At 43.8% G+C, this 26,581-nt stretch overlaps 1 protein-coding gene across 1 annotated transcript in view; it reads left to right on the top strand.

Annotated features, from left to right (window-relative positions):
* AGBL4 (ATP/GTP binding protein like 4) overlaps positions 1-26,581 on the top strand; it is a 157,477-nt gene that overhangs the window by 29,353 nt on the left and 101,543 nt on the right. The window contains exons 3-4 of the mRNA XM_008057388.1: positions 6,605-6,719; positions 25,583-25,694. Of these exons, the coding sequence (XP_008055579.1) occupies positions 6,605-6,719; positions 25,583-25,694 (227 nt within the window). The remainder of the gene's footprint in view (positions 1-6,604; positions 6,720-25,582; positions 25,695-26,581) is intronic.

The raw sequence follows: 26,581 nt of genomic DNA, 5'->3' as shown, positions 1-26,581 counted from the left end.
TAACAGGCTTGTGAGGCCTGGTTGTGCCCATCTGGCTGGGACCTCATTCATGCTGCCGAGCTGCTGATGCACCTGTTACTGGGAGTAGAGTGAAGTCCTATCACGGTGGAACTCTGGAAGGGGTGGGAGTAAGGGTGGCAGGGCTTAGATTTCCTCAAGATTCTGCTTGCTGGAGGGATGCTGACTGTAGGTCACCCTTCTGCTGCTTCAAACCCTCTCATGACCCTTGTGAAGCCAAACTACCCTTGTTCTCCAGCTGCTATGTGAGAGGTCAGAGGAGCCCCTGAGTGGCCCAGTGGCAGGCTGTGGAGAACACCATCTCTGGAGCTACATTGCCTAGGGTTGAATCCCAGCTCCTCCATTAATTACAGTGCGACCTTGGTAAAGTCACATAGCCTCTCTGTGCCTGATTCTTTATCTCAAAAGGGAAGTAATAATAGGAATCCTGCCTTACAGGCTAGTTACGTATTTTTATCCATAAAACATTTAGGACGGTGTCTGGAATACAAGAAGTACTAAATGAGTGCTAGTAATAGGGGTAAGAGCTAGCACTAATGGAGCACATGCCAGAGATCAGATCCTCCCTGGGGCATTTATACTAATTCCTCTAATCCTTACTGTGAACCCAGACCTAGGCGTGGGCCTCCTGGACTGTGTGGCCACTCTTTCCTGCCACCTTCCTGAGAGCTCTTTAGCTCAGCCTGCTCACCTGGTCATTGCATGAGCTAGAAGCTTGGCCTGAACCAGACCCAGACCTCTGACCCCTGTTCGAGTGCATGCTCTATCACTGAAGCTTTCTGGAAATATTGGGGCAACTCTCACTGAAAATTTCCATCTGTAGAGTATTTCGTCCTCTTCCAACCCTTTATCATGGAACTCATGAGCCCAGTATGACTACAGAATGCTGCTGTAGGAAGGCGTGCCATGCTCTGGAAGGTAGCAGGGGCAGGGGCACAGCTGTGGCTTTGGAGTTGGACAGGCCTGAGTTTGAGTCTACACCACTTCCACCTCACTAGAGGACCTTCAGCAAGTCCTTGACTCTCATAGCCTCTGTTTCCTCACCTGAGCAATGCAGATATCAACATCTTCCTTAAGGAGCTGCTGCAAGGATTAAGTGAGATTGCATAGTACCTAATCATTGTCCACGCTCCCCTCTTCAACTTTGCTCTTCCACCAGAAATTCCACCGGGCACTGGGAAGCTCTTAAACCTACTTTTCAAAAAACGTCCAAGGACTCACTGAATGTCACCTGGCAAGTTAGCGGAAGACTGGAGACTAGATCCAGGTCTTCTGTGACCCCAGCCTGAGCCCCACTGCTACATGCCAAAGTGCCCACCATGGCCTAGACCGTGGAGACAAAGAGCTGGCCCTCTCCTGAGAATTCACTCCTCAGTATTATTTCAGGGGGGTAAGAAGAGGAGGGAGGGGAACATGAGTGCACACACCATGCTCTCACAACCACCAATACCACCAGTCACCAGAATCAAGCACAGCCTAATATTCCCATCAGTGAAGTGGTTGGTACCCTTTGCCCCTTCCCCAATCTGCTTTCCTCCTGCCTCTGTTCTTCACCTGTTCTCCCTCTTCTCTTTCTTTCTATCCGAATAGACCTCCCATTATAAGTGTGATGCTAGATCCTCTGGGATTGCAATGGGGCCTTTCATTTCTTTAGGCTTCTGCCTCTTCATTTGTGAAAGAGGCAGAGTTGGGGCAGGAGGGTGGACTTACACTCTGTGAACTTCAGGCTCTTCAGGGCCAGACTTCCTGTGAGTCCGTAACCTGAGGCCCTTGGACTCAGCTGAGGGCAGACTGGGGTCTGGTGCCAGGTCAGGGGAGGGCCTGGAGTGGCTGCCGTGGTGCAAACCACACTCTGGGCCCAGCGGAGATCTCAAACTGTCTTGCCCTGCTATAGTATCCTGCCTCTGAGCAGAGAACAAAAACAATAAACTGCACAGAACTCTCTAGAGAGAAAATCATGCAAGCATATGCAAATCACATGCAAATAGACTTCTGGCTCTTCACATCTTGTCTTAATGGAAAGAGCACTGCTCTGAAGCAACAGAATCAGGTCTCAATCCCATGTGGGCCCCTGTGAGGCACTCAGCAAGTGATGTCACACCTTGACTTTGTTTCTCTCTCTGTGAAATGGAGCTAATAGAAATACAAGTCAGCCCAGCTAATGAATGTACCATTGAGGCTGTGGGTCTGTCATTACTCAGTCACTTCACACACAGCTACTAAGTACTTTCCCTATGCTAGGCACTGAGAATATAGTAGAAATGAAATAGACCTGTCCCTACTGTCCTGGAGCCCATGGTCTGGATGGAAGACAGACCAGAACAGCAGATACAAGCCTGAATCCTAAAAAACTCAAAGTGCAGGAAATGTAACTTTATTTTTCTATAACTGAATTCAGTTTCTGTTTTGTGACCCCATTCTTCCAGGGGCCAGAAATTTAATCACAGTCATTTTTCTCAAGGTTGTATGATTTCAGCAAAGAGTTCTGATGCCCTTGTGGTTAGCTGACAAATAATCTTTATCACTGGTGTCACCATCTATCTGAACTGCTTCCCCTCTACCCATTCCTTTTTCATGAATCACTAGGTCTTGGTCACCGCAGATCCCTTGCAAGTCACTACCATGTCTGACCCTGGTTCCTGCCTGAAAGCCAGCTCTCTCTGCTATGCCCGCTCCCTACCACCACCTCTGCCCTGCCCTCCAGTATACTCCAGTGTTCTATGCTGCAGCCAGGGGAGCTCTTTAAGTTCAGATCTAACCCTGTACCTTCCTGGTTTAAAACCTGGCAATGGCTCCCCAGGGTCCTTCAGGTTTTTCAGCTGGATTAGCAAGTCTCTATTCACCTTTACCTTCTCCACTCCTTTCACACAAACCGAGGATAAACGACGATTTAAACAACGCATGTATACACTTAATATGTGCCAGACATTTTACTTATAACAACTTATTTAAATTCTCACAATAAATCACAAGTAATTATTGTTCTCCTCTTTGTAACTGATGAGGAAACCGAGGAACTGAGAAGTTAAGGCCACATAGCAAATGAATGGCAGAGAGGAATCAAACCTGGATAGTCCAGTTTCAGAGTCTGTGCTTTTAACCATGAAACCAAACCCCTGGTGTTGAAAAGCTCCCCCTCATTAATAGGACATCATCTTTCTCACTTCCAAGCTTTGATGCAGGAATTCCTCTGCCAGGACCACCTTCTCCTGACATCCCTTCTATCTGGCTTATTCTACTTATCCTTTAAGTCCATTTTCCAGGACCCCTTCTGGACCACCTGACCCCTGCTGGGTTCTCACAGCTCTGTGCTTGTCCCATCAGAGCCTCTGCCAGTCACTGAGGAATTGCTTTCTTCCTGTGCTCGCCGTGAGGCAGGACCATCTTGTTCATCTTGGAGTGTCCACCATTTGGTGGGATAATGAATGTTTGTAGAGTTCAATTAACCTCATGCTTTGTCAAGGTTGCATAAATTCTGGGAACCAATCCATCAATAGGCATGTATTAAGCACCTGCTGTGTGCCGTGCCCTAAACCAAGTATTCTGGAATTTAAAAAGCAATGAATATAAGGTTCAGTTGTGTTTTGCCTGGCTAGGTTCATCCTGGCCAGTCAGAGATAGGCACAGGGCAATGATCTCTGTCATTCAACTTTAATTTAAAATCCTCTGCCACTTTTTCTTTTCTTCCTCCAGCCTCTCTAGCTCCCAGCTTTCCTGTCATCCTGTTTTCTTCCAGCTTTCTGATTAAGTCATCTTGAAGAAAAGGACCTGGCAAACTTGTTTACAGAAGGGACAAAGACTGATCTCAAGGGGATTGACGGTGTCTCCCAGCAGGAGGCAAATTATTCTCCTCACTTGACAGATGAAGACTCTTCTACATTAGGAGAGAGGAATAAAATAGATGGGATCATAGAATGTCAGTGTGGGATGCATTCTTGAGAACTGCTTAGTTCTTTCTCCTAATTTTAAAGATGAGCATAGACCCAAAGTCTTTCTACAGCTCACTCAGTAACTGGGCCATAACCAGAAGCCACGTTCTCTTGATTTGTTGGCTTCTCCAACTCAGTATCCTAATCCCCAAATCCCATTGTTAGTAAACTTCACAGACCAGGATTCCTACTTCCAAAATTAGTCCTGTTTTTAACTACCCCATTGCCTTTCAACTTTTGTTTTGTTTTGTTTTGTTTTTTTGAGTTGGAGTCTCACTCTGTCGCCCAGACTGGAGTGCAGTGGCTGCTCCCGGCCATTGCAACCTCAACCTGCTGGGCTCCGGTGATCCTTCCACCTCAGCCTTCCGAGTAGCTGGAACTACAGGTGCACGCTACCATGCCCGGCTAGCCTTTCAACTTTTGATCCAAGTGAGTTTATTGGGGCATGTATCAGGCAGCTAATATAGGATCTCTACCTTAATCACACAGTAGTCTTTCAGATTAGGTGTTATTAACTCAATATCAAATGAGAAAACTGAGTCAGAGAAAGTCAGTAAGTAACTTCTCTAGCTAATAATCAGTTAAGATTCGAATGCAGGTCCCAAGACTCTCTGCTTCCTTGGTCCATGCAATACTTTTGGTTTATGGCCAGGGATGGCATTTGCTCTCTACGCTTGCCTTCTACATTGTTCCTCATATTCTCCACTTAGTACCCTCCCCTCCCCCCCACTAAAAATATTGGAAAGATTCTTTCCCTATTCCTTATTCCATGGGAATGATTCTTGTTGAATTGTCTCTGACCTCAAGCCAAGAGATGAATTTAAAGCCTCTCTTCCCCTTTTCCTACACCCACCCTGGGGGAGGGAGCTCTGGGTGGCTGCAGCCTCTGGTCTGGCTTTGTTTCCTCTCATTCTTTTATTAGCCGCCTAATTGGCAGCCCAATTAATCTGTTCATCTGTGAAGGAGGATGGATCACAATGAGGTACTCCATTTCCAGAAACCATTCTCTGAGGCAGCATAGCCAGGCCCTGAGTACAGGCTGGCTCCTTGATGGAGGGCCGCCCTGGGAGCCGGGGTCAATTAGTGGACAGATTAAGCAATTATTAGCCCCTAACAAGGGCGCCTGGCATCATTACCCTGCCTGTTTACTGGCAAACTGCGGCTTTAATATGAAGACCAACAAATAAATTAGGGCATCTGGTCCACTGCAGCATTAGCCGAGAAGTAAATGATGTCCAACTGGCTTTCGGCTGCCTATGGATTCTCAGCCCTGGCCTAATGAAAAGCCTGAGATGTCCCTCACTGGTCACAGCAGCTTTGGAATGTGCTGTGGAGCAAGTTATCATTCCAAGAGCTAAGTGCCTGCCACTGGACACAAAGACTGCTCTTAGCTACCCTGCTGCCTCCCTCCCACTGCTGCCTCCCTCTAAACCGGCCTTTCTGTCAGGGCCAGCTCAAAATCTTTCTTCTTGATGCTTTTCTTGTTCTCTCCAGCAGGAGAGGGGTTCTACTTCTGTATCTCGGGAGGGTTTTGCATTCTCCTAACACTTTCTGGCATTAGGATAATTTCATGGAGTACCAGAGTGCCATCTTGTTCATTGTTTTCAGGTCTCTGATGAAATAGAAATGTGGAGAAGAGGAGGGAAAGGACAAGGCCCCGAGTTGTTTCTCACCCACCTCCTATCATTTAGATGCAGATGCAGGCTGTCTCTAGGCGGATGTCAAGGAGGCTGTGACAGGATCAGATTTGTACTTTTGAGAAATGCTTCTGGCTGCAGCAGTGGTGCGGGCACATCCAGAGGTGGTATCTGGCATTCCAGCCAGATGTGATGATAGTCTGGATTAGAATATAGGCAGAGGGATGGAGAAAGGGGCAGATCTGCTCACTTCAAGGAAGGCACATGGGAACAGCCTGGCGGTGGTAAGAAAGTTATGGAGAATTCAAATTTTCTAACTTTGGTGACCTGGAGGTGGTGTGGTTTTAGTGCCAGTGAGAAGCAGAGAGGGCAGTTGGCCCAGAAGTCTCAGACCGGAGGATCCTCAAAATGAAAAAAGGAGCAGAGCTGGAGGACATTAAAGAGCCCTCCTTTTTTTTTTTTTTGAGGGACTTTTGCCAAATCACCTCTCCTCTCTGCTTCTTGGTTTGCTTATCAGCAACATGAGGATTTAGATCCCTAAGGTTCTGGACACTACGATCATCAGATCTGATGTCGATGTTTAGCTGATAGCGTGTCCATTGGAAAGCATCTCTTAATATACTGTTAGACTTAGCCCATCTCTCCCCCACCTCTGCCTGATGAAACCAGGTGGGTCTTCCAAGGCACAACTCAAATGCCACTTTTCTTGGAAGCCCTCCTGGTTCTCTATGGTAGGAAATGCTCTCTTTCTCAGTCAGGCTCAACTTTCTCCTGCCTGTGGGCTGTCAGTGTTATGTCTTGAACTGTCTGTCTCTTGGAAACAGAAATGTGTTTGTAAAATTCACTGGGTAACACCTAGTCCACAGCAACATAGATATATATCCATAGTGTCCAATAATAACCCAGGCCCAAATCACCTATTGAGCTCTTATTGTTTTCCAAGTTAAGAAAAATGTGTTTTCTCCTTTTTCTCCTTCTTGAAACACTTGAAGATTAAACCGGATGCTTCTGTTTCCCCAGGGATCATTGACTTCCTCGTGAGCCAGCACCCTATTGCCCGCGTCCTCCGGGATCACCTGGTCTTCAAGATTGCACCAATGCTCAACCCTGATGGAGTCTACCTGGGCAATTACAGGTGAGGGACTGGGGAAAATACTTGGAAGCAGGCAGTCACAAGATGGTGGTATAGAAGCAAGCAGAAAGATGGGATGTTTCTGAGAAAGAATTTTGAGGCTACCCATGAGTTCATTAAAGGAAGTTTCATCCTGGCTCTCAAGAATGTAGTTAGTGAGCTTCGGCTATTTCATGCACAGCCATCCCAGGTCACTTGCTGGGGTTTTCTGGACAGCACACTGGACCAGGAATCAGAAGAGAAGACCTAGTAGCTCCTTTGACATGTCATGCTGGTTCCTGCTACCTTATCTTTCATACAGGCCCCCTCTGCTCAGAACTTCCTCATTCCTTCTTCATCTCACTAACTCTCTTTGCAACTTAGGTAATATTCCTTTTTCTGAAAAACATCCCCCCAAACCCAAAATAGAACAGGCCACTCCTTTCTCTGAGCTCCAAACAGGCCTAGTTATTGAGCAAGTCTTGTCCCACTGCATGGCCCCCACTGGACTGAACGCCACCAGAGGGCAAGGACTAAAACTTAATAATTAGATCTTTGTGCCTCAGTGCCCAGCAGCAGTGCTTTCTGAATACTTTTTTAGCATGCTCATAAAGTGTTTGATGAATATGAAAGAATGAGAGGGATGATTCTACTGATGAAACTGAGGCCCACAGGTGAGACAGGACTTGCCCAAGGTCAGTGGTTGAGCTCAGACCAGAACTAGTTTCCAGACTCAGTCAGGCTCATTTTACACAGAATTGGTTTACTACCAATTTTCTGAGAGCATGACAATTGGATCCAGAGGGCCTTCCTGGTACCCCTGGGTATGAATTAGAGAGAGCCCATGGGATGCATGAAGCCTTCATTAAAGACAGTTTTTCTTCTACTCTTAATTGGCTGAAGTGATGATTCGTTAGCATTTGCAGGTTTTGTGGCTGCTGCAGGCCTGAGAGTAATGCCTTCCACCTTCCCTGGATAGAATGCACTGTTGGTGATAATGGAAAGACCATTTGATTTATGTTAACATTTTTGTTTAATTATGAGAGCAGCAGTGAGAGAGAGGTCAGTACTGCCACTCCACACACTTATTTATGTCATCATCTGCTGTCTGGAGAAGGACTAGCTGGAAAGAGGTCTGTGACCTTGGCCAAAATGGCTTCCCTCTCTGGGCTTCAGATGGCCAGTGGGGTGGGGATGAGGGGTTAGATGCCTTCTACATGTCTTCAAGCTCTAGATTTTGTCATTTGAGGACTTCAGGATAAAAGAGCTCCAACCCTCAGAAATGGTTTCACACTGAAATTTCAACCCCCAGCATTTTTCTATTGAGAATATGATTCTCATTATGAGAGTTAGAGAACATCTCTAACCACAGGCATTAATCCTGTTGCTAAAACAGCTCTGAGTGCAACAAAGAGCCTATCAATCATGAGAATTCACTATGAAAGCTTTGGAGAATATGAAAAATAATAATAAAGTCTCAGAATCAAGAGCTTCAAGGTGCCTTAGAGGTCCCCTAGGCCAGCCCCTCCCAGAGCCACACTACTCTCTCCAGCAATATTTCCATGGTTTGGCAGGACTTGCCAGGGTATTATGAAGGAAAAAATAATTCAGGGTTCAAATAAGTCTGGGAAACACAGAGTTAAGCAAAGTTAAGCATGTCCTTTTACAATAAGACTTTTTAAGAATTTTGAATATGCTGATAAACATAGGGAATATCAGGAGGGGAATATACTAGTTAGCATTTCCAAAAGGTAGTTGGAAGGGGGTTCACCACCATCACCACCACCACCCGTCCGCCCACATCAGTATTGGGGTTTATGTAATACTAAGAATTCTGCTTGCCGACCCAGTGACCTGTCAAGCATTCACACTGATCTTGTTTAAACCTCACAACAACTCTGTGAAAGAGAGACTTTGTTAAGGATTTTCTATTTTGCAAATAATAAAAATATACTCAAATTATTTTTTTTCATATTCCCCAAACTAGGGAGGGAGGGAGGGAGGGAGTGGGAAAGAAAAGTTGGTTTTCAGAATTCTAGGCTGTAAACAGAGCCAGACCTCACAGGGAATGATCAAATTGCTAGAAGCAGGTCAGAAGGCAGGTGGCCAGGTCTCTCTGCCTCTCTCTCATGCTCTTTAACTTTCATTCTCTCAACATCTCCCTCTCTCAAACCTCAGAGAAGTTAAATGATCTGTCTTCGGTCTGTGGTCTGTGAGGAGCGGACAGGGGTGCGGGTCTGCCTGAGCTGGCCTGTGCTTAGCCCCACTTTCCCACACCTGCCCTATGACCAGCCAGAGTCCCAGACCCTGTGAGCAGAACAAAAGACTGGCCTGCCCTGAGGCATCTGGCTCTGCTGACTGGAGAGACAGCCAACAGACCAGTTCCCTGCAGTGTGAGAAGGGAAGGCAGGGGCTTTGGAGGGAGTGAAGGTCACACTGGTTAAGGACATGGACTTGGGTGTCAGGTCAAATTTCAAGTTGTGCTCTGCCATCTACTTGCCATATGACCTTGGGTAATTTACATGGCCTCACTAAACTTCATTTTTCTCAGTAAATGGAGATGCTAAAGTATTATAAGGCTTTTGTGAGATAATGTATTTAAAGTACACTTCTAGGCACATTGTTAGTTCTAAATAAAAATCCTTCCTTCCTTCCTTCCTTCCTTCCTTCCTTCCTTCCTTCCTTCCTTCCTTCCTTCTCATTAAAGAAGCATGTAATACAATCTAGAAAGCCTTGTAATCCAATTCAATCTAGAAAGCTCCAATCAGGGAGTTTTCCCAGATTTCAACTGCTGGGTTTATATTTAATAATAAAAGTACCTATACTATGGCATTAATAGTAAAACAGAGAAGGTACATGCTAGCATTTAATAGCAATAGATGGCTGCCATTCTATGCTGGGTGATGCTCTTTATGTCAAAGAGCAGTGACATTTACTAATTAGACTACTGTATATGCTACTAGACTATGGTTTATGGTAAGAGTATATAGGACCTATACTAAAGTTTATAGCAACAATAGTAACAACTATAGTATATGCCACAGCAGCTATCTGTGGCAGTTATATTCAATGATATAACAATAGATAGCAATTATAGTATATAATAAAGACACCAGGCAACTATGTACTCTGTCTTGCTCACTGCACTCCAATTACACTTCCTTGTTATTTCCAGTTCAGGTCTTAGGTTTAATGTCACTTCACAGAAAGACTTCCTAGCGCCACAATACTTCATGGTTCTCCCATTACACTCTTTCATAGTGCCCCATACTCTCCTTTCATGGCTTTTGTGCTCATTTGTAATCAGGTGTCGATGTGACTATTTGTTCAATGATTGTCTTCACCTTTAGACTGTAAACTTCATGAAGCTAGGACTTTGTCTATTTTGTTCTTTGTATCCCCAGTACCTGGCACAGTGCCTGGCACACAATGGGCTCTTGAAATGTATTTTCTGAATGAATGAATGAACTAAACAGTCATTTAGTGGTTATGGTGCAAGACTATAATGCTTGGTATAGAGTAACTGACCAGATGCTGTCTGCCCTCAACCCTTTACCTTCATCTTCATGGCTTCCTGACCCCAATGTTTTAATAGTATACTGTTGTGTCAGGAATACCGCCATGATTTAACAAGATGAATTACTGTTATAATTTAGCAAACTGGATTCCAAGCCACCCTTTGTTATTGCACAGGGTGTTATACTTCTAAAGGCACTTTAAAAAACCACATTTGATCATTACAACAACTTTGAGAAAAGAAAGCCAGTTTTTATTAGATCCACTTAAGCTAAGGGTAAACTGAGACTAAGAAGGTTAAGAGCCATGTTCAAGGCCACAGGAGGCATCAGGGGACTCTCTACACTCCCAAACTTTGCTTTTGCTCTACAAGCTGCAGGTGGAAGCCAAGAACGGGGGTCTAACATTCCCCACTCTCCTGTGCGTTCTTGTTTGTCCCTGGGGAAGATATTTTTCTCCCCTAGCCTTAGTTTCCCACCTTAGTTTCCTTGAAAGAGGAAAATGAGCTGAATGGCACTTTCCATTATTTAGTGAGAAGAGAATAAATCAAGAATGAGATGGGCTGGGCTTGGAGGCTCAGCCTATAATCCCAGCACTTTGGGAGGCCAAGGTGAGTGGATTGCCTGAGCCCAGGGGTTCGAGACCTGCCTGGGGAACTTGGTGAGACCTCATCTCTACAATAAATCAAAAATTAGTTAGGCATGGTAGCACATGCCTGTAGTTCTGGCTACTTGGAAGACTGAGGCAGAAGGATCGCCAGAACCCAGCAGGGCGAGGCTGTGGTGACCTGGAGCGTGCCACTGCACTCCAGTCTGGGTGACAGAGTGAGACTCCAACTCAAAAAAAAAAAAAAAAAAAATGAGAATGAGATGGCTCCAACATGAATGAACCCTGAGGACATTACACTTAATGAAACAAGATAAACATGAAAAGACAACGACTGTGTGATTCCACATAGAACAGGTCTTCAAAATGGTCACATTTATAGAGACAGAAAGTAGAATGGTGGTTACTAGGGGTTGGGAGGTTGGAGAGAATGGGAAGTTATTGTTTAATGGGTACAGGGTTTCAATTTCACAAGAGGAAGAGAGTTTTGGAGATGGATGGCAGTGATGGAAGTACAGTGTAATGAATGTATTTAATACCACTGAACTATACTCTTGAAAATGGTTAAGGCAGGGAGAGAGGACTCGTTAAAAGCCCAAACCTCACCTTCATGCAATTTACTTACATAACAAATCCTCACATGTACCCTTTGCCTCAAATAAATAAATTAGCAAATAATGATCAAGAAGGTAAGTTTTATGATATGTGTGTTTTACCACAACTTTAGAAAAAAAATGGTATGACTACTGACGGCACTGTTAACATTTTCAGAGTTCTGGGACCTAAAGGTCTTGAGGGATGAATATTGCTGTAACTTCAGGTATTACAGAACCAAGAAGCTGCAAGGCAACCCCTAGTAGGGAGGCCACTGGGGTAGGGGGGCGATGGACTGAATCAGTCTGGAATCTGTCGGTAATTCTCAGAGTCTTGCAGAAAGCATGGCCGCACACACACATGGCAGAGGTGCACACGCCCTCTACTGCCTCCTTCCCCATCACTTCCTTTGCAGAGAAGACAGCCTCCACCCCTACCTGTAACCCCACTACATTTTCTGAGCATGTGTAATGCACAAGTTGTATTTGAAAAACAGACTTTCCATCTCCATATGACAATATAAAACTCTGTGTTGGGTTTGCATTTCTTAATTAGGTGCTTGTCATTGTGTATTCCATAGAGCCACGTATAAGTAAACAGTCATAGACCTTTGAATAAATTTATTGGTTTTATTTATGTTTCTGGGCATAAAAATCTATAATTACCAGGTACAGCCTCAGAATAACTGGTATTTAATGACAATTACTTTTTGTTACCATAGAAATGAGTCCAAAGTAGTTACCCATAATTTCTCATTTCCCAAACCTCACACATGCTGAATTGCAATATTACCATAGTAATTGCCTATTAGTCATCATAAAATACGCAGTTACCCAAAAGATAGCAGGATGCTGTGAAATTTCTCATCTTCAGAAAACCTCAGTGCTTCTCGGGAGTGTGGAGGTGGGTTGGGGAGGAACAGACCACTATGGGTGGTGCAGAAAATATTCTGCTTTACAGCATGGCACTGCAGACCCCATGGTAGAAATGGATGCTGTATGATCTGCAGACGCTCATTGTTATTATGGCTCTTGACCCTGGCAATCCTCGTGTAGCAAAGGATGCTAGAGTGCAGTAAATTCACTTTGGCCAAGGTTTGTTTGGGGCCTGATGGGTGTCAGTACTGGGCCTTGGGGAGGCAGAAGGAAATCAGAAGTAGCCCTCAGCAAGAAGAAGCCCAGTGTTTGCACTAGAAGTGTGGGTGTGATGACTTGGAGGCCTAGAAATGAATGGGAGCTGTTGTGTAAGTGCCTCCTTGCTGCATATTGTATGCATCATCCCACTGAATCCTCACAGCAGCCCTGTAATTGAGGTAGTATGACACCCCTATTTTAAGTAAGAGGGAAATTAAGGCACATAAGTACCGGGGAACTTGCCCCAGTTCCCCCAACATGGAGGCTCAGAGCAGGTGTATGAACCCATGAAGGCTGACCCTAGTCTGCTCCTATTTTAACCTCTTGCTATACTGCCTACTTTCTTCTGCCTGGCAGCGATGAGGGAGGATTTTTGATGGATGGAGGATATATAAAGTTTCACCAGACATAAAAGGGAGATAAAGAGGGATTTGCACAGTAAGACATAAACATAGCAGAGAGTAAAACACTGGGGGACGTATTTCGAACACACACACACACACACACACACATAATTATAACTGGCTACGTAAATCTCCCACCTCAAAATCCAGAAGAGGAATAATTTTACACCATGCAAATACAATAGAAATAGAACATAAAATAGAATGGATTGTGATGTGTAAAATACATGTCCGTGTTCTGTTTGTTCTATAACAGCATAAAAACTGTACTTTTTTTCCATCAAACTAGAAACGAAAAACAAAGAATCATGCCAAGTATTGCCCCATTGAGACATCTGCCAGCCCCTCCTCACACTGTGCCTCCTTCCCTGCTCTAGTTACATTTCCCCCCAGGTTTCCTTATCACAGCATCATGAGAGACAGCTAGTCCAGGGCCCCACCCAGGCCATACCACCTCTGCTTGTCCACCTCCAGGGACAAGTGGTTCCCTCCCTGCTGCACTGATGTCACTTCTGATTGTTAGAGAACAGTTTTATGTTCAGCCTACACCTGCCAGTTTATAACTTCAGCCGTTGCTCGCTGAAGGATTATTCGGGTCTAGTCCATCTTTCACACAATAACCTTCAGCCATTTGAAGATTGTGTGTTCTCTCTGTCCCCTACTCCCTGCTCACTCCCACCACTGCTCCAGGCTGAACATCCCTAAAGCCTTCCAACTCTCCATATGTAATCTGAAATCCATTCTCTCTCTGTCCTTCCTGCTGTCCTCTGAACATGCTCCAGATGTTTGTCATTGTCTGTCTTTGAGGCACGGTGTCCTGGACTGAAGGACATAATTATGATGACAATGATGTTGATGATGATAATGATGATGACGATAGCTAACATCTATTGAGCCTTCTGGGCCTGGCACTATTTTAGGCATTTCGCATTTATTGTTTCATTTAATTCTTAGAACAACTGCTTCATTATTCTCACTTTACAGATAAGGAAACTGAGACACAGTTAGATTAGGTAACTCTCTCACATTCATAGAGCCATTTGGTGGAGCAGTAGTGGGAAAAAATTATCTCAAGCCTCTTGCTGGGGGCCATACTTCTTCTGATACAGCCCGCATGCATGTTGCTGTCTGACATTGAGCTCTCCTCAACAATCTTTCACTAAATTTTTCCACTTCCATTTCTGCTAAGTCGCAACTTTCCCCTCTTCCCTTAGAGCCTTACAAGAAGCCTGTGGCATAGGCAGGTCAGGAATCACTCTCCCTCTTTGAACAAAGAAGAAACCAAGCCACAGAGAGGCTCGGTAACTCGCTCAAGGTCACACAGTGAGTGAGCCACATAGTTACTTCAGATGAAGCCAGAGTGACAGCAGGGGCCAGACAGACCCTTACCCCCCAGAGACTCTCTCCTGTTTTATGTAACCTGAGTGATGTTTATGTGGAGGCTGAAAGGACATTGGGGCTGGCAGCGTAATCAGGTGTCTAACCCACAAGTGCACACCGCCAAAACCAATTATTCAAATGAGCTTCCCAGCCAGGTTCCATGGAAAAGGCCAGATGGCGAGATGTCTGTGGAGGCAACTCCCCATCTCTGTCCCTGCAAGCGGCTGAATAGCATTTCAAAGTTAGAGTTGATAGCAAGTTGATCTTAATAATTGATTCTACAGTGAAGACAGACCTCTAAGGAGACAGTAGCCCAGAATTAGTGGCTGGGGAGTCTGGAAGAGCAAAACTGTGATAGAAACAAGAACTTTATCATTCTGAAACCACTGCTTGAATAGTAGTCTGTTCTCTATGTAAAATTCTTCAGGAACCGAAGCTCTTTGGCCTGGTATTCAAGGTCTGCACAGTAGTGCTGCCCTCCCTTCCCAACTTCCTCATCCACTGTCTACCTTGCCATTTCCTGCACCCATTCTCTTGCCTTCCTGGGCTCTTTCCATGTCCTAAACCAGCCTGCTCTTGCTCACATCTGGGCTCTTGCTGGCACTCTGCCTCTGCTTATGGAATGTTTCAACTAAATTGTTTCTTCCCTCTCTTATTTTTTCCTCACTCGATCCCACCTTCACCAAGCACATACTTTGTTCCATGCATCGGGAAATATGAGGATATGAGGTGCTCTTGGCCCCTGTGCTGGCCTTAAGGGGTTCACTGTCCAGAGGAGAGATAACTGTGCTGTGGAGGGAAGCCCAGGGCTTCCTGTGCTGTGAAGTCACCAAGGAGATATCCCCTAACCCAGTCGGGAGGGTTGGAAAGAGGCAAGTCAGGGAAAACATCCTGAAAGAGGAATTTTGTGAGATGAATCTCAAAGGGTGAGTTGGCCAGGGGAAGAGAATGGCAATGTGTCCCTAGCCAAGGGAATAATATTAGTAAATACCAAAACTGGTGGTAATAATAATAAAAAGCATTAATTGAATTTATGCAATCAGACACTATTCTAAGGGTTTTATATGTATTATTTTCATTAGAGATGTAGGAGAGATAATTAATAATACTCCTGCTCTCATTCTCATCCTACTTCTACAATTTAGAGGGGGATATGGGATCAGAAAGATAGAAGTCAAAATATAATCTTTATTATTGATGCAAGCAGGAGTTGGAAGGCACAGCCTATATCTAGGACCAAAATTGGTCTTTTACTTTACCTCAAAATTTAACTTTCCCACTAGCAGAACAGAAAATAAGCTATCTCCCAGAGGGTACATCAGTTGGGAAAGAAGAGGCCAGAATGGACTCTTCCTGCAGGACTCCAGATCCCAAAATACATGCCAGGAGGGCTCTGCTCCTTTTCTGGAGTTGACTAATCAGATAAGTTCCATCCTCTCCCTTGGAAAGAGGAAACAAGGGAGTAAGAGAAGAAGAGCCAATCCAAAAGCAATGGCCAGGGGTATTCTTTCCAACAACCTCATGAACCTATGTGGTAGATTCTCATATTATCTTCATCTTGCAGATAAGGACCTTAATGCACAATGAGAGGTTAAGTCGTTTGCCCAAGATACCACCTTTAATAGTAGGAGATCTAGGAGTCAACCCCAGAGAGCTGACTCAGAGCCCTCTGAGCCTTACTGCTTGAGCTCTGAGTTAGCATGATCAATGGGGAATGCAAGTGGTTTGGTGGGGCTGGTGCACATGGTCAGCACTGCAGCCTCCATACAGTGAACAGTCCCTGCACTGCACAGAGGCACCAGCTAAGAGGGGTTTGTAGGCTGGTATGTTGTCCAGGCTTGATAAGCCTTGAGACTTGGTGGAATTGCATCAGCTGATAGGGTGCCTATTTGAAATTAGCTCATAGACCCTACAACATGCTAGCCTTGTATGATGTACAGATTGGCGACATCATGTAAGATGTGTAGGAATAACTGGGGCCTAGATTGTGGAGTACCCTGAACCATCATTTCAAGGTCAAATCACAAGAACAGCTAATATAAGTAGCATTTATCTCAAACTAAGCAGCATTTACATGTATGATCTCATTTCATTTTCAAACCAAGCCTCTGAGGTAGGCAAAGTCCCCACTTTTCAGATTAGAGTCGAGGCACAGAGAGACTCAACCACAAACATGGCCATCCCACAATTTCATCCAAGCAGTGTGACTCCAGAATCCAAACTTGACTCAGAACCTTTCTCAACCTCGGAGCAGGTGGGTGAGGGTCTTCTTGCCAGTGCCCATATCTTGTGAAGACCTAAAAGACTTTTCTGACCCTCTGTGTTTTCTATACCCCTTTTCACTTAAGGAATTGAAATTGTGAGTTCCTACCTCAAGGGTCAATATGCTTCTTTAGAAAATATCCTCCCTCAGGCCTTTTAAAAAGGAATAAGCTCTTTGTCAGTGTCCTCATAGAAAGAAAAATAATCCATTGGTTCTGGAATGGACTTCTAACACTTCCTCAACTCTTGTGTAGCTGTGTGACCTTGGCAAGCCTTTTCTGCCTTCATGGCCTCAGCTTCCCCATCTTGAAAATATGAGGATTGGGTTTTATGAAATCTCAGGTCATTCCCATTGGTGACTGGATCTAAGAATTGTTTTCATTGCAATGCTGGAAGTCCCCCTGAGCCAAGAGACAGGAAGGAGGGAGGATGAATCCCTGGCGTATATACTCTGTGTGGGAAGGGAGAAGGCACTCCAACAAAGCTTCTCCTTATCCCTTAGGAATAATTTCTTAAGGTTGGAATTAATCCCTTTTCCAGATGTGATCTGAGTACACCCTTCCTCCAATCCTACCACCTTGGCAAAAAGGCCACCATTAAGGGGTAAAGACCTTGCTAAATGAACCTTGGAGGAAGAAAACTCAAGTGCTAATCCTGGCTTTGCTAAAACCTTGGGCACATCCTAGGCTGCGCCATATGGACATGCCGTTTGTGCTTTGCACAAAAACTCCTGGTCAAGGAGCCAATGGGGACTGTGACCACTCCCAGTCCAAAGTCTGGCCAAATCAACTGCCATCATTTTGTACTTCTCCCATCCAGAAAGGACACCTGTTTGTGACTTGTCAGCTTGGGATGGGGACACCTTTTGTCAACTTGCAAAAAGGTGTTTTTCATGCTAGTCCCCATTGAGACTAAGCTTCACCATTTCAAAAATAAAGATGTTGCATCTACCCATCACATCACATGAGGGACAGTCCCTCTGTCAGGCTCTGGCCTGACTTCCAGTACTGCTATGAGACAATAGAATGATGGCTAAGAACATGTGATCTGAGGTTTTAGAACTGAGCGGTCTGGGCACAAGTCCTGCCTCTGTCACTTGTCCTTGCTGGACCATGGACAAATTACTTAACCCTTCTGATCCTCTATTTATATAGTTCACCTGAGAGTCGGCCCTGTACCAGACAATGTGCTGGCACTGAAGATTCAGTGACGAATGAAATAGATTCAGTCTCTGCCCTCCCAGCACTTTCAGGTCTTTGAGCAAAACAAATGAATTTGTCCAAGGTCACAAAGCAACTCCACGGCAGATCTGGGACTCAAACCTAAGTCCTTCTGACTTTGAAGCCTATGTTCTTATTCATCCTCCTCTCTATTTTCACAATCCAGTCACAGATGTCTCCTTGTCATGATGATCTAAGAAGGAATGTGAGGGAAATTCTTGAAACATCTTGGTGGTAGTGACAGGGCATGCATGTGTTATGATTATCTTTTGTGTTTGGAACTAAGGGCCCTACCTGCTATGTTCCATTTACACCATAGCAGAGCTCAATTCACCTGCTGAGCATTTTGCAGGGGATGTTGATGACAGATTATCTGGCATTCTGACACTGACCAATCAATAGAGCTGGAAGGTGTCTCAGGCCAAGGGCAATTGAATTCCAACCTTTTAGTGGCATTAAATAAAGCAATATTTATTTTGCTTTTGGTGCAAATATACTTAATCCAATTCGGCTCATTGGTAATGCTGAAAAACTGCTGTGTTTGGGGGACAATTGCAGGCATGCACCATACGTCTCTACTTGTCAATGCCACTGCTCCCTAGAGCAGCCTCATGGTGCTAGGGGCAAGATTGATCTGGAGTCGGCAAACTGCCTTTTTCTCTACCCTTCTTTAGAGGAGATGAAAAGGAGATCATAAGGAGGGGAACTGAAATCATTGCTCTCATTCTAGCTGCCATTATTGCAGCAGGGATGAGGCATGATGCCCTTCACAAGATGCAGCTATTTATTTGCCATTTGAATAACATTCTCTGGAACCATTGTATCTCTGCCATTGGGTGAAGGAGGAAGAAACTGGGACAGGAAGATCAGACAAATGAGTAGCCTAGTGTCTCTTTTATAGATCACACAGTCTTACAGATGACTGAGAAGGGGAGGCCTCATAGGGTGAATAGCAGCCATCCTGGCATCAATAAGACCTAGGTTCAAATCCTAGCTCTCTGCCTTAGCAGTTTTAAATGACCCTTTCAAGGTCAAATCTTTCTTGGATTTTATTTGCTCATTTGTAAAATGAGGATAAATAATGCCTACTTCACTTCATATTGTGAACCTGTCTAACATTTAATAGGTGCCTAATTACTTTTCAAAATATATCACAAGTAATTATCCAAGCCTTATTTGCAAACCTGCAGGGTATTCATTCATGCATCTGCACATCTATTCACTCATTCATTCATTCAATAGGTATTATTGAACCTGGGTCTCTAACAGATAATGTTGGAATGGGATGGGCAAGATGACTCAGACATTGTCCCTGTCCTCATGGAGCTCATAGTTTGAAAGAAGAAAACAAAGATACTCAAGAATATCACCAACTCAGAATAAAGAAATGATAGATTATGCAGTCATATATGAATTTGACCTTAGTATAGCTACATTTTCTAGAATGGTCCTAATAGCCAATACTGGTGCCATAACGAGTTCCCACTCTTGTCAAAAATTGGTCTTAATTTTGAGCTCATGCATAAATTTTATCTTAAAAATAAATAACACAAGAGTACCAAGGAGATACAGACTCAAGGCAGAGACCCAGGATTTCACATTCAGTGACTCTTAACTGGCAATCATAGGAGTGAGAGTCTGGCATCTGGAGGTCATCTTTTCCTTTTTTTTGTCCCTAGGCAGCTGTTTTTGGTCCTGTAACCACCAAAGAGAAAAAACCTACAACAGCCTTGGCCTCTTGGTGCTAAAAGCCATTTAAGGCCACAAGTAGAACACACTAGTAGCCTGTTAGAAATATAATGTCTGACCATTCTTGCTTCCTTAACTTTACTCATGCCATGCCCTCTTCCTAGAATGTGCTCTCATGCCTGGACTCTTGGTAAACTCCTAAGTTTCACACAAATCTCAAATATTGAAAAATGCATGCACTAATGTTAAGATATTGGCCGGGCACGGCGGCTCAAGCCTGTAATCCCAACACTTTGGGAGGCCGAGGTGAGAGAATTACCTGAGCCCATGGGTTCGAGACCATCCTGGGCAACATGGTGAGACCTCATATCTACAATAAATAAATAAAAAATTATATGGGCATGGTAGTGCACGCCTGTAGTTCTGGCTACTTGCAAGGCTGAGACAGAAGAATCGCCTGAGCCCAGCAGTTCGATCCTGAGGTGGGCATGAGTGTGCCACTGCACTCCAACCTGGGTGACAGAGTGAGACTCTGACTCAAAAAAAAAAAAAAAAAGAAAGATACTGATATAACCCTTGGCTAGTCTATGGCTATACCACACTGAACGCATCCAATCTTGTCTAGTAACCCTTGTCTAGTTGATGTTTCTTTTCAAAAAATTGTATCAACACTTTTTCTAGAATATTTTGGTTTTTCTTTGTATTTTAACTTTACTGGAAATATATGCTTGCTCCAAAGTCCCTGACTTTGGGAGTAAAAAGCCCAGTTAGTGATGTTTTAGAATCGCATAATGAGAGAATCAGATGAGATCTCTGTGAGTGAAGTATATAATTTTATTTTACTAAGAAGAGTACAGAACTCAGAAAGGGGAGGTGAGTTTTCCAAGAAAATGCAGATATTGGAGGGAGACCTGTATCGTGCATCCCGGCCAGAGATTTTGCATCAGTACTAAGGTATTTTGTTCAGTAAATACCTACCGATGATAGACTGATTGCCATTAGAAGCATTCTTTTAAAATCAGTTCAAAAAGCACCCATGCAGGTACTACTCACTGAAGAGTCTCACCAATTCTTTAACTTCTAAAGAGTTCTAGGATTCTCTGAGGACTGAAGCTGTCTTTGAATCACTAGTCCTACTCTATTTTCATTAGCAGACTGGATCAAGGAGTTGATCTCTCAGGATCTCTTGCCTCTAACACTTTTCCATTTTGAATCTCACTTTTTTGAAACAAAGAGGCTTCCTGGAAGCAGCATGACCAAGTGGGAAGACCATGGGACCCAGGATCAGGATTCCAGTCTGGGTTTTGTGAAGTATTGGTTATGTGGCATTGAAAGAATGGCTTACTTTTATGACCCTCATTACTCCCACTTGAGAAATGGAGTGCACCAGTATGGTGGATGGTTGTGAGAACTGTATCATTTGTGATAGGAAAATGCTTGGAAAATAATAAAATGTTCGCCGGGCTCAGCCTGTAATCCCATGCCTTTGGAAGACTGAGGTGAGTGGATTGCCTGAGCCCGCGGGTTCAAGACCCGCCTGGGCAACTTGGCGAGACCTCATCTCTACAATAAATCAAAAAATTAACCAGGCGTGGTAGCGTGCGCCTGTAGTTCCAGTTACTTGGATGGCTGAGGTGGAAGGATCGCCAGAGCCCAGTAGGGCGAGGCTGTGGTGGCCAGGAGCGGCCACTGCACTCCAGTCTGGGCAAGAGAGTGAGAGTCCCACTCAAAAAAAAATAAAAATAAAAAATAAATAAAATGTTCATTCAACACCTATTTCTTCAATGCCTACCATGATCCAGGCTCTTTGACGGTCACAGGAATACAAGCATAAATAAGATATCATTGTCTCTCTTAAGGAATTTATGGTCCAATGGGGAAGATGAACTCAACAATTACTACATCTTGTGCTATAGCCACTCTGATGAGGGTGCAGTCAATGCTAGGGGAGCAGAGGAAAAACACCTACCTCTCATATTCAGGGAGTACAAATCCTCTTCCACTTCCTGGAGATGTTTAGACAATTTTAACGCCACAATTATCATCATTGCCACCATAATCACTGGCTTGTTTATTCAATGTTCACTCGCCTCTGAGGATTTTGCTGGGCCATTTACAGACATTAGTTCATGTATGCAATCTCAAAAGTCACAGTTGTTATTTTCATGCAAGGGGGACCCAGAAAACCCTGGAATTTATTTATAAAAATTGTGTATTTATTCATACATGTTTAAATTTTGTCACCTTCAAAATACTCTTTGTTTGATGTGATACACCTATCAAGACACATCTCCACTGCTCAAAGTCGTTTTTTAGCATGTCGATTTTTATACATTTTAGTGCTTCTGCTGTTTTTTGTTTCACCTCTTCCACACTGGCAAAACGTTTCCTTTTGAGGAATTTTTTCATCCAGGAAAACAAAAAAAAGTTGTTCAGGGTAAGATCAGGTAAATAGGGAGGGTAAGGCATGGGGGTCATGCCATTTTTGGTCAAAAACTGCTGAACACTCAGTACAGTGTGGTCAGGTACATTCATAGATCACCCATCATGAAATGGGCAAACGCGTTGAAAGAAACTCTAAAAATAAAAATGAAAAATTCACTGAAGCTGAACGCAACCTCTCACAACAATGCTAGTTGGTACACTGATGCCAAAGTGTTCTTAGACCACTTACCTAACAGAGGAAGTTTGTACTACAAGGGGCTCACCCTCCAAAAAGTAATTTTTTTTGGGGGGGGGCCCTCATACAGATGGTAAAACAGCAGCCCAGAGATGTATTTTAAAAAGAAAAATTTAGAAGGTCACATAGCCTTTAAGGAGTACAGCCAAAACTTAAACCTAACTATAAGTTCCAAAGCCTCTGTTCTCCACACTATAATCTCATTGTTCTGTGCAACTCCATGGGGCAAAGCTGAGAATGACAGGAGACATCACTAAGAAACAAATTTTATCTAAAGAGAAAGAAGAATCTTCTAATGAAGGACCCAAGAATGTGGTAAATTACCTGGGAAGGTAGTGAGTTTCAGGTCACAGAGGTGTCCTGGAGCAAGCTGGTGATCTGACCAAGACATTGCTGAGGGCATTCCTATCTGGGGGCAGAAGCATCTCTAAGGATGCAGTTATTTCTGATTAAGTCCTGTTGTCAAGGGTGATGTTCCTTTCCAAATTTCTCAGTAAGGGCTAGAAGAGCTCTGTGGGCACAGCAATCTTACCAATCTTTCCTTCTTGGTAATCAGCCATTGGGAAGAAGACAGTATAGGGGCCTGCTGGAGTTTTCTGTCAATTAGCCCATAGGGCAAATTGGTGAGGGATACATTTAGCTAAAGTAACAAAACTGACTCCAGCCACTTAAGCAAAAAGGGAATTTATATGAAGAGCTTCAGAAGCAAAAACTGGGGGCCAGAGTTGACAAACAAATAAGTAACTGAGTGGCTCTAAAGGGCAGGAATATTCTGTCTTTGTTTCACAGTAACACTGCCACACACATTCCTGCCACCTTGTGCCACTCAGTCCCAGGTGTAAGTCCTGCACAGGAATGACTTTGCCTATCCCTAGATTCCCTGTACTTCCTTGGGTGCCAAGTCACAAAGAGGGAGAATCTGGTTCATCTGGCTTCTGTGGTGGGAGACAAGGCAGAACCATAGCCTTGTTATCTTGTAATGATGGAGGAGCAAGTCCAACCCACCCAGCCCCCCATCTAATAACAGGGTTAGATGCGGGCATTCCCCAAAGAATGTGGACAAATGTCTACTGTAGTTAGGAGGGAACAGATCTTGGATTTGAATCTGCCTTATTCCCAGACTGGAGGAAGAGATAAGAGGTCATTCCTGACCACTATTGTCCACTCCAACCTCCTATGGACTGAAAAACTGTTAGTCTATGTCTCTCATATAGGACACAGCATAAAATAATAATGAAGTAAAATTTTTTAAAAACACAAAGTTTTTGAATTATTGTTATATACCAGAACCTGTGCTAAACTAAGTTTGCTACATGCCTTATTTTAGTTAATTCTTACAACATTGTTCTGAATTATAAATGGATGCAAACCTATAAGCATATCTTCTTTCTCCTGTTAGATTATATCTTTCATGAGGGCAAGGAAAATCTCTTATCTGTCGCTCTATCCCAGATCACTACCATGAAGCTTGGTGTATTGAAGGTGTGTTCTCAGTATAACTTTGATGAATTACTGGATTTAACTCTTGCCTTATCCTTGTTCCACAAACCAGTCTCTCCTCCTCAATTTACTTACACATTCTCAAAGGCAGAAAGCTTGCCTTAAACTGCTTGTTCCCTAGGAGAGCATGGATATCAAAGTTGGGTTGTCCTGGGTTTGAAGACGCTTCACCATATATGGGTTGAATGAGCCTAGGCAGGCTTCAGATGAGTGTGACTGTGAGTCTGACTGTCTGTCTGTCTGTCCTTAATCACTCTCCTGAGTAGAATCTTGCAGATAAGAATATTGAAGAACTGCATAGTACATCTGCATATCAAGACATTAATCACAGCATTGAATGTTTTCTTCTTGAAAGAAAATTTATAGCATAGTTAGAGGAGAGCAGAGTAAGAAGAGCTATTGGTAAGATTTTGGACTTTAAGAATCAGGTTGACCTGAGCTCCAATTCTAATGTAGCGGGAAGACAGAGAGATCATGACACCAAGACTATTATAGGAAGTGGCACTTTATTACGCCGACCCAGCTCGGTGGGCTCAACGGGCTAATGCTTCCAGGTCGAACCCCGCAGAATGGAAGAAGAGGGGTTTTATACCTTCGTTTAGGTAAGGGAGGGGGGTCGTGTTGAGCGATTACACATCTTCTTTGGAATTTACAAAAATCAGATCTTTCAAAGGACAAATGGTCTCCAGGAACTGCAGGATGAGTAGGGCCTGCAAGCAGGGTTGTACACTGTCAACTTCAAAAGAGGGGTTTTGGATAAGTCTGTGAATTAGTTACTCTTTTGCATTTCCATGAAAGCCGCCAGTCCTTGGCTATTTGACTTTTTTAAACAAAACTGGCCAGGAGGGTCTTAGGGTCTTTAGAGCTTACTGCTTGACTTTCAAAAGGAAACACCTTTAACTGCTACCAACCCCCTTCCTGCCACATCACTAACTCCACCATATAGTAGCTCTGTGACTTAGAGGAAGTTACTTATGTTTTTTGAGCTTTTGTTTTCTCATCTGTAAAATGACAATGTGAAGCTTTTATAGGATAAAAGTGAAAATGAAATGAGATTATCTGTGTAAGGATACATATAGCACTTATTAGATGTTGCTGCACTTACCACTGTAGGTCAGAAAGAAAAGATGGAAAGGACTGCATCTAAAGGCTAACGTACTTATCTTTAGGTGACGGGAAGGTGATGATTCTTTTTTCTTTCTTACTTTCTACATTGTGGACTATTATTTTTCATTTTAAAAAGTGATTTTAAAGTCAGTCGATCCTCTTACCAAGCAAATTTTACTTCTGGGAAATTGTACTAAGAAAAAATTCTGAAATGCGAAAAAAACTTTAGGGATTAAAGTTTTCAATAGTACATTTTGAAAATAGTGCAGCACTGAAAATAACATAAATGTGCTACAGTAGAGAAATGGCTAAATGAATGATGGAAGATTCATACAATGGGATAATATGTCATATTACAGCACTATCACAAAGGTAAGTAATTACAAAAAGTTTAGTAACAAAGAAACATACTCGTGTTGTCATGGAAAATGAAAAAGGGACCCATTTGGAAGTTCAAGGTCAAGAAGTAAGTTGCCTAACCAGGAGGGCAAGCATCAGTGACCCCCTCTGTTTAGACCAGAGAGGATGATTGGTATCCAGATATCACTGCTCTCATGAAAATCCTGAAACAGAGGGGACATTGCTTTGTCAGCTCCTCACTGCTGGGGATGGATGGTGGGGAGACTGCAAGCCATGTTGGAAGAGAATCTTTTTTGAGTTGGAGTCTTACTCTGATGCCTAGGCTGGAGTGCAATGGCACTCATGGCCAACCCAGTGTCAACCTGCTGGGCTCCAGCGATCCTTCAATCTCAGCCTTCCACGTAACCATAACTATAGAACTTTGGGTTCTGCCCAGGTGTTCTCTGATGGGATTTGACCTGAATCGGCACTGGCTGGATCCCTCTCCATGGGCCCACCCTACCCTGCATGGTGTGAAACAGCTCATCGTCCAGATGTACAATGACCCAGTGAGTTACACACCCTGGCTAACTTTTGATTTATTGTAGAGACGAGGTCTCGACAAGTTGCCTGGGCTGGTCTTGATCCCACAGGCTCAGGCAATCCACTCGCTTCAGCCTCCTAAAGTGCTGGGATTACCAGTTGAGTCCCAGAGCCTGGCCTGGAAGAGACTCTTTAAAAGCTTATGGTCCATATTTCCATCTCCATTTAGTTGGGGAAACTTAGTTCTTGATAGAGCAAGGAACTTTCCCAGGGTCACACAGTAAGCCATTAGCAGAGCAAGGGGCCTAAACTTTTCCTCTGCACGCCCTGGGGGGATTATCCCACACTTACCAGGGATGGACTTGTCAGGTCAGCCTGGTTCCAGGCAGAGAAGCTAGACAGGAAAATCTAAATGGAGAGCCAAATGATGTTCCTGGAATTTTCTACACTATTATCTGCTTCTCACTAAAACAAAAGCAGTATTGTGATGGGGAAATTAGGTTTTCCAAGTTCCCCCAGGAGGCCAGAGGAAAGAGGTGTTTGTAAGGAGAAGGCTGAGGCCCTGGGGGTGTTCATCCTTAACTCTTCACTTCCATGCGTGCAATTGGCTCTCAGTGCTGAGTGAAGGAAGGGAAAGAACATAAGCAACATAAATGAGCACATGAATTCAAGTTCCAGTCTAAAATTTCTGGGAGTCTGGGAAACTTTGGTCTTTTGCTTTTTAATGTCGGGAGCCAGAGGCTCACCTTGGCTATTGTGTAGAAAATGGGGTCATGGGAGGTTGGGTGGGAGGAAGAAAGCAATACTCATCTAAAAATAAAAAGAAATCCTTTCCCAAAGAAGAAAACTAGTACTCTAAATCACTACTATCATCTTAGAAAATGAGTTCATTATTCAAAATAGAGAGATCAGT

The sequence above is a fragment of the Carlito syrichta genome, unplaced genomic scaffold (genome assembly GCF_000164805.1).
Source record: "Carlito syrichta isolate Samal-C Ts95f unplaced genomic scaffold, Tarsius_syrichta-2.0.1 Scaffold302986, whole genome shotgun sequence".
Classification (NCBI taxonomy): domain Eukaryota; kingdom Metazoa; phylum Chordata; class Mammalia; order Primates; family Tarsiidae; genus Carlito; species Carlito syrichta.
This window is presented reverse-complemented; position numbering and strand designations above follow the sequence as displayed.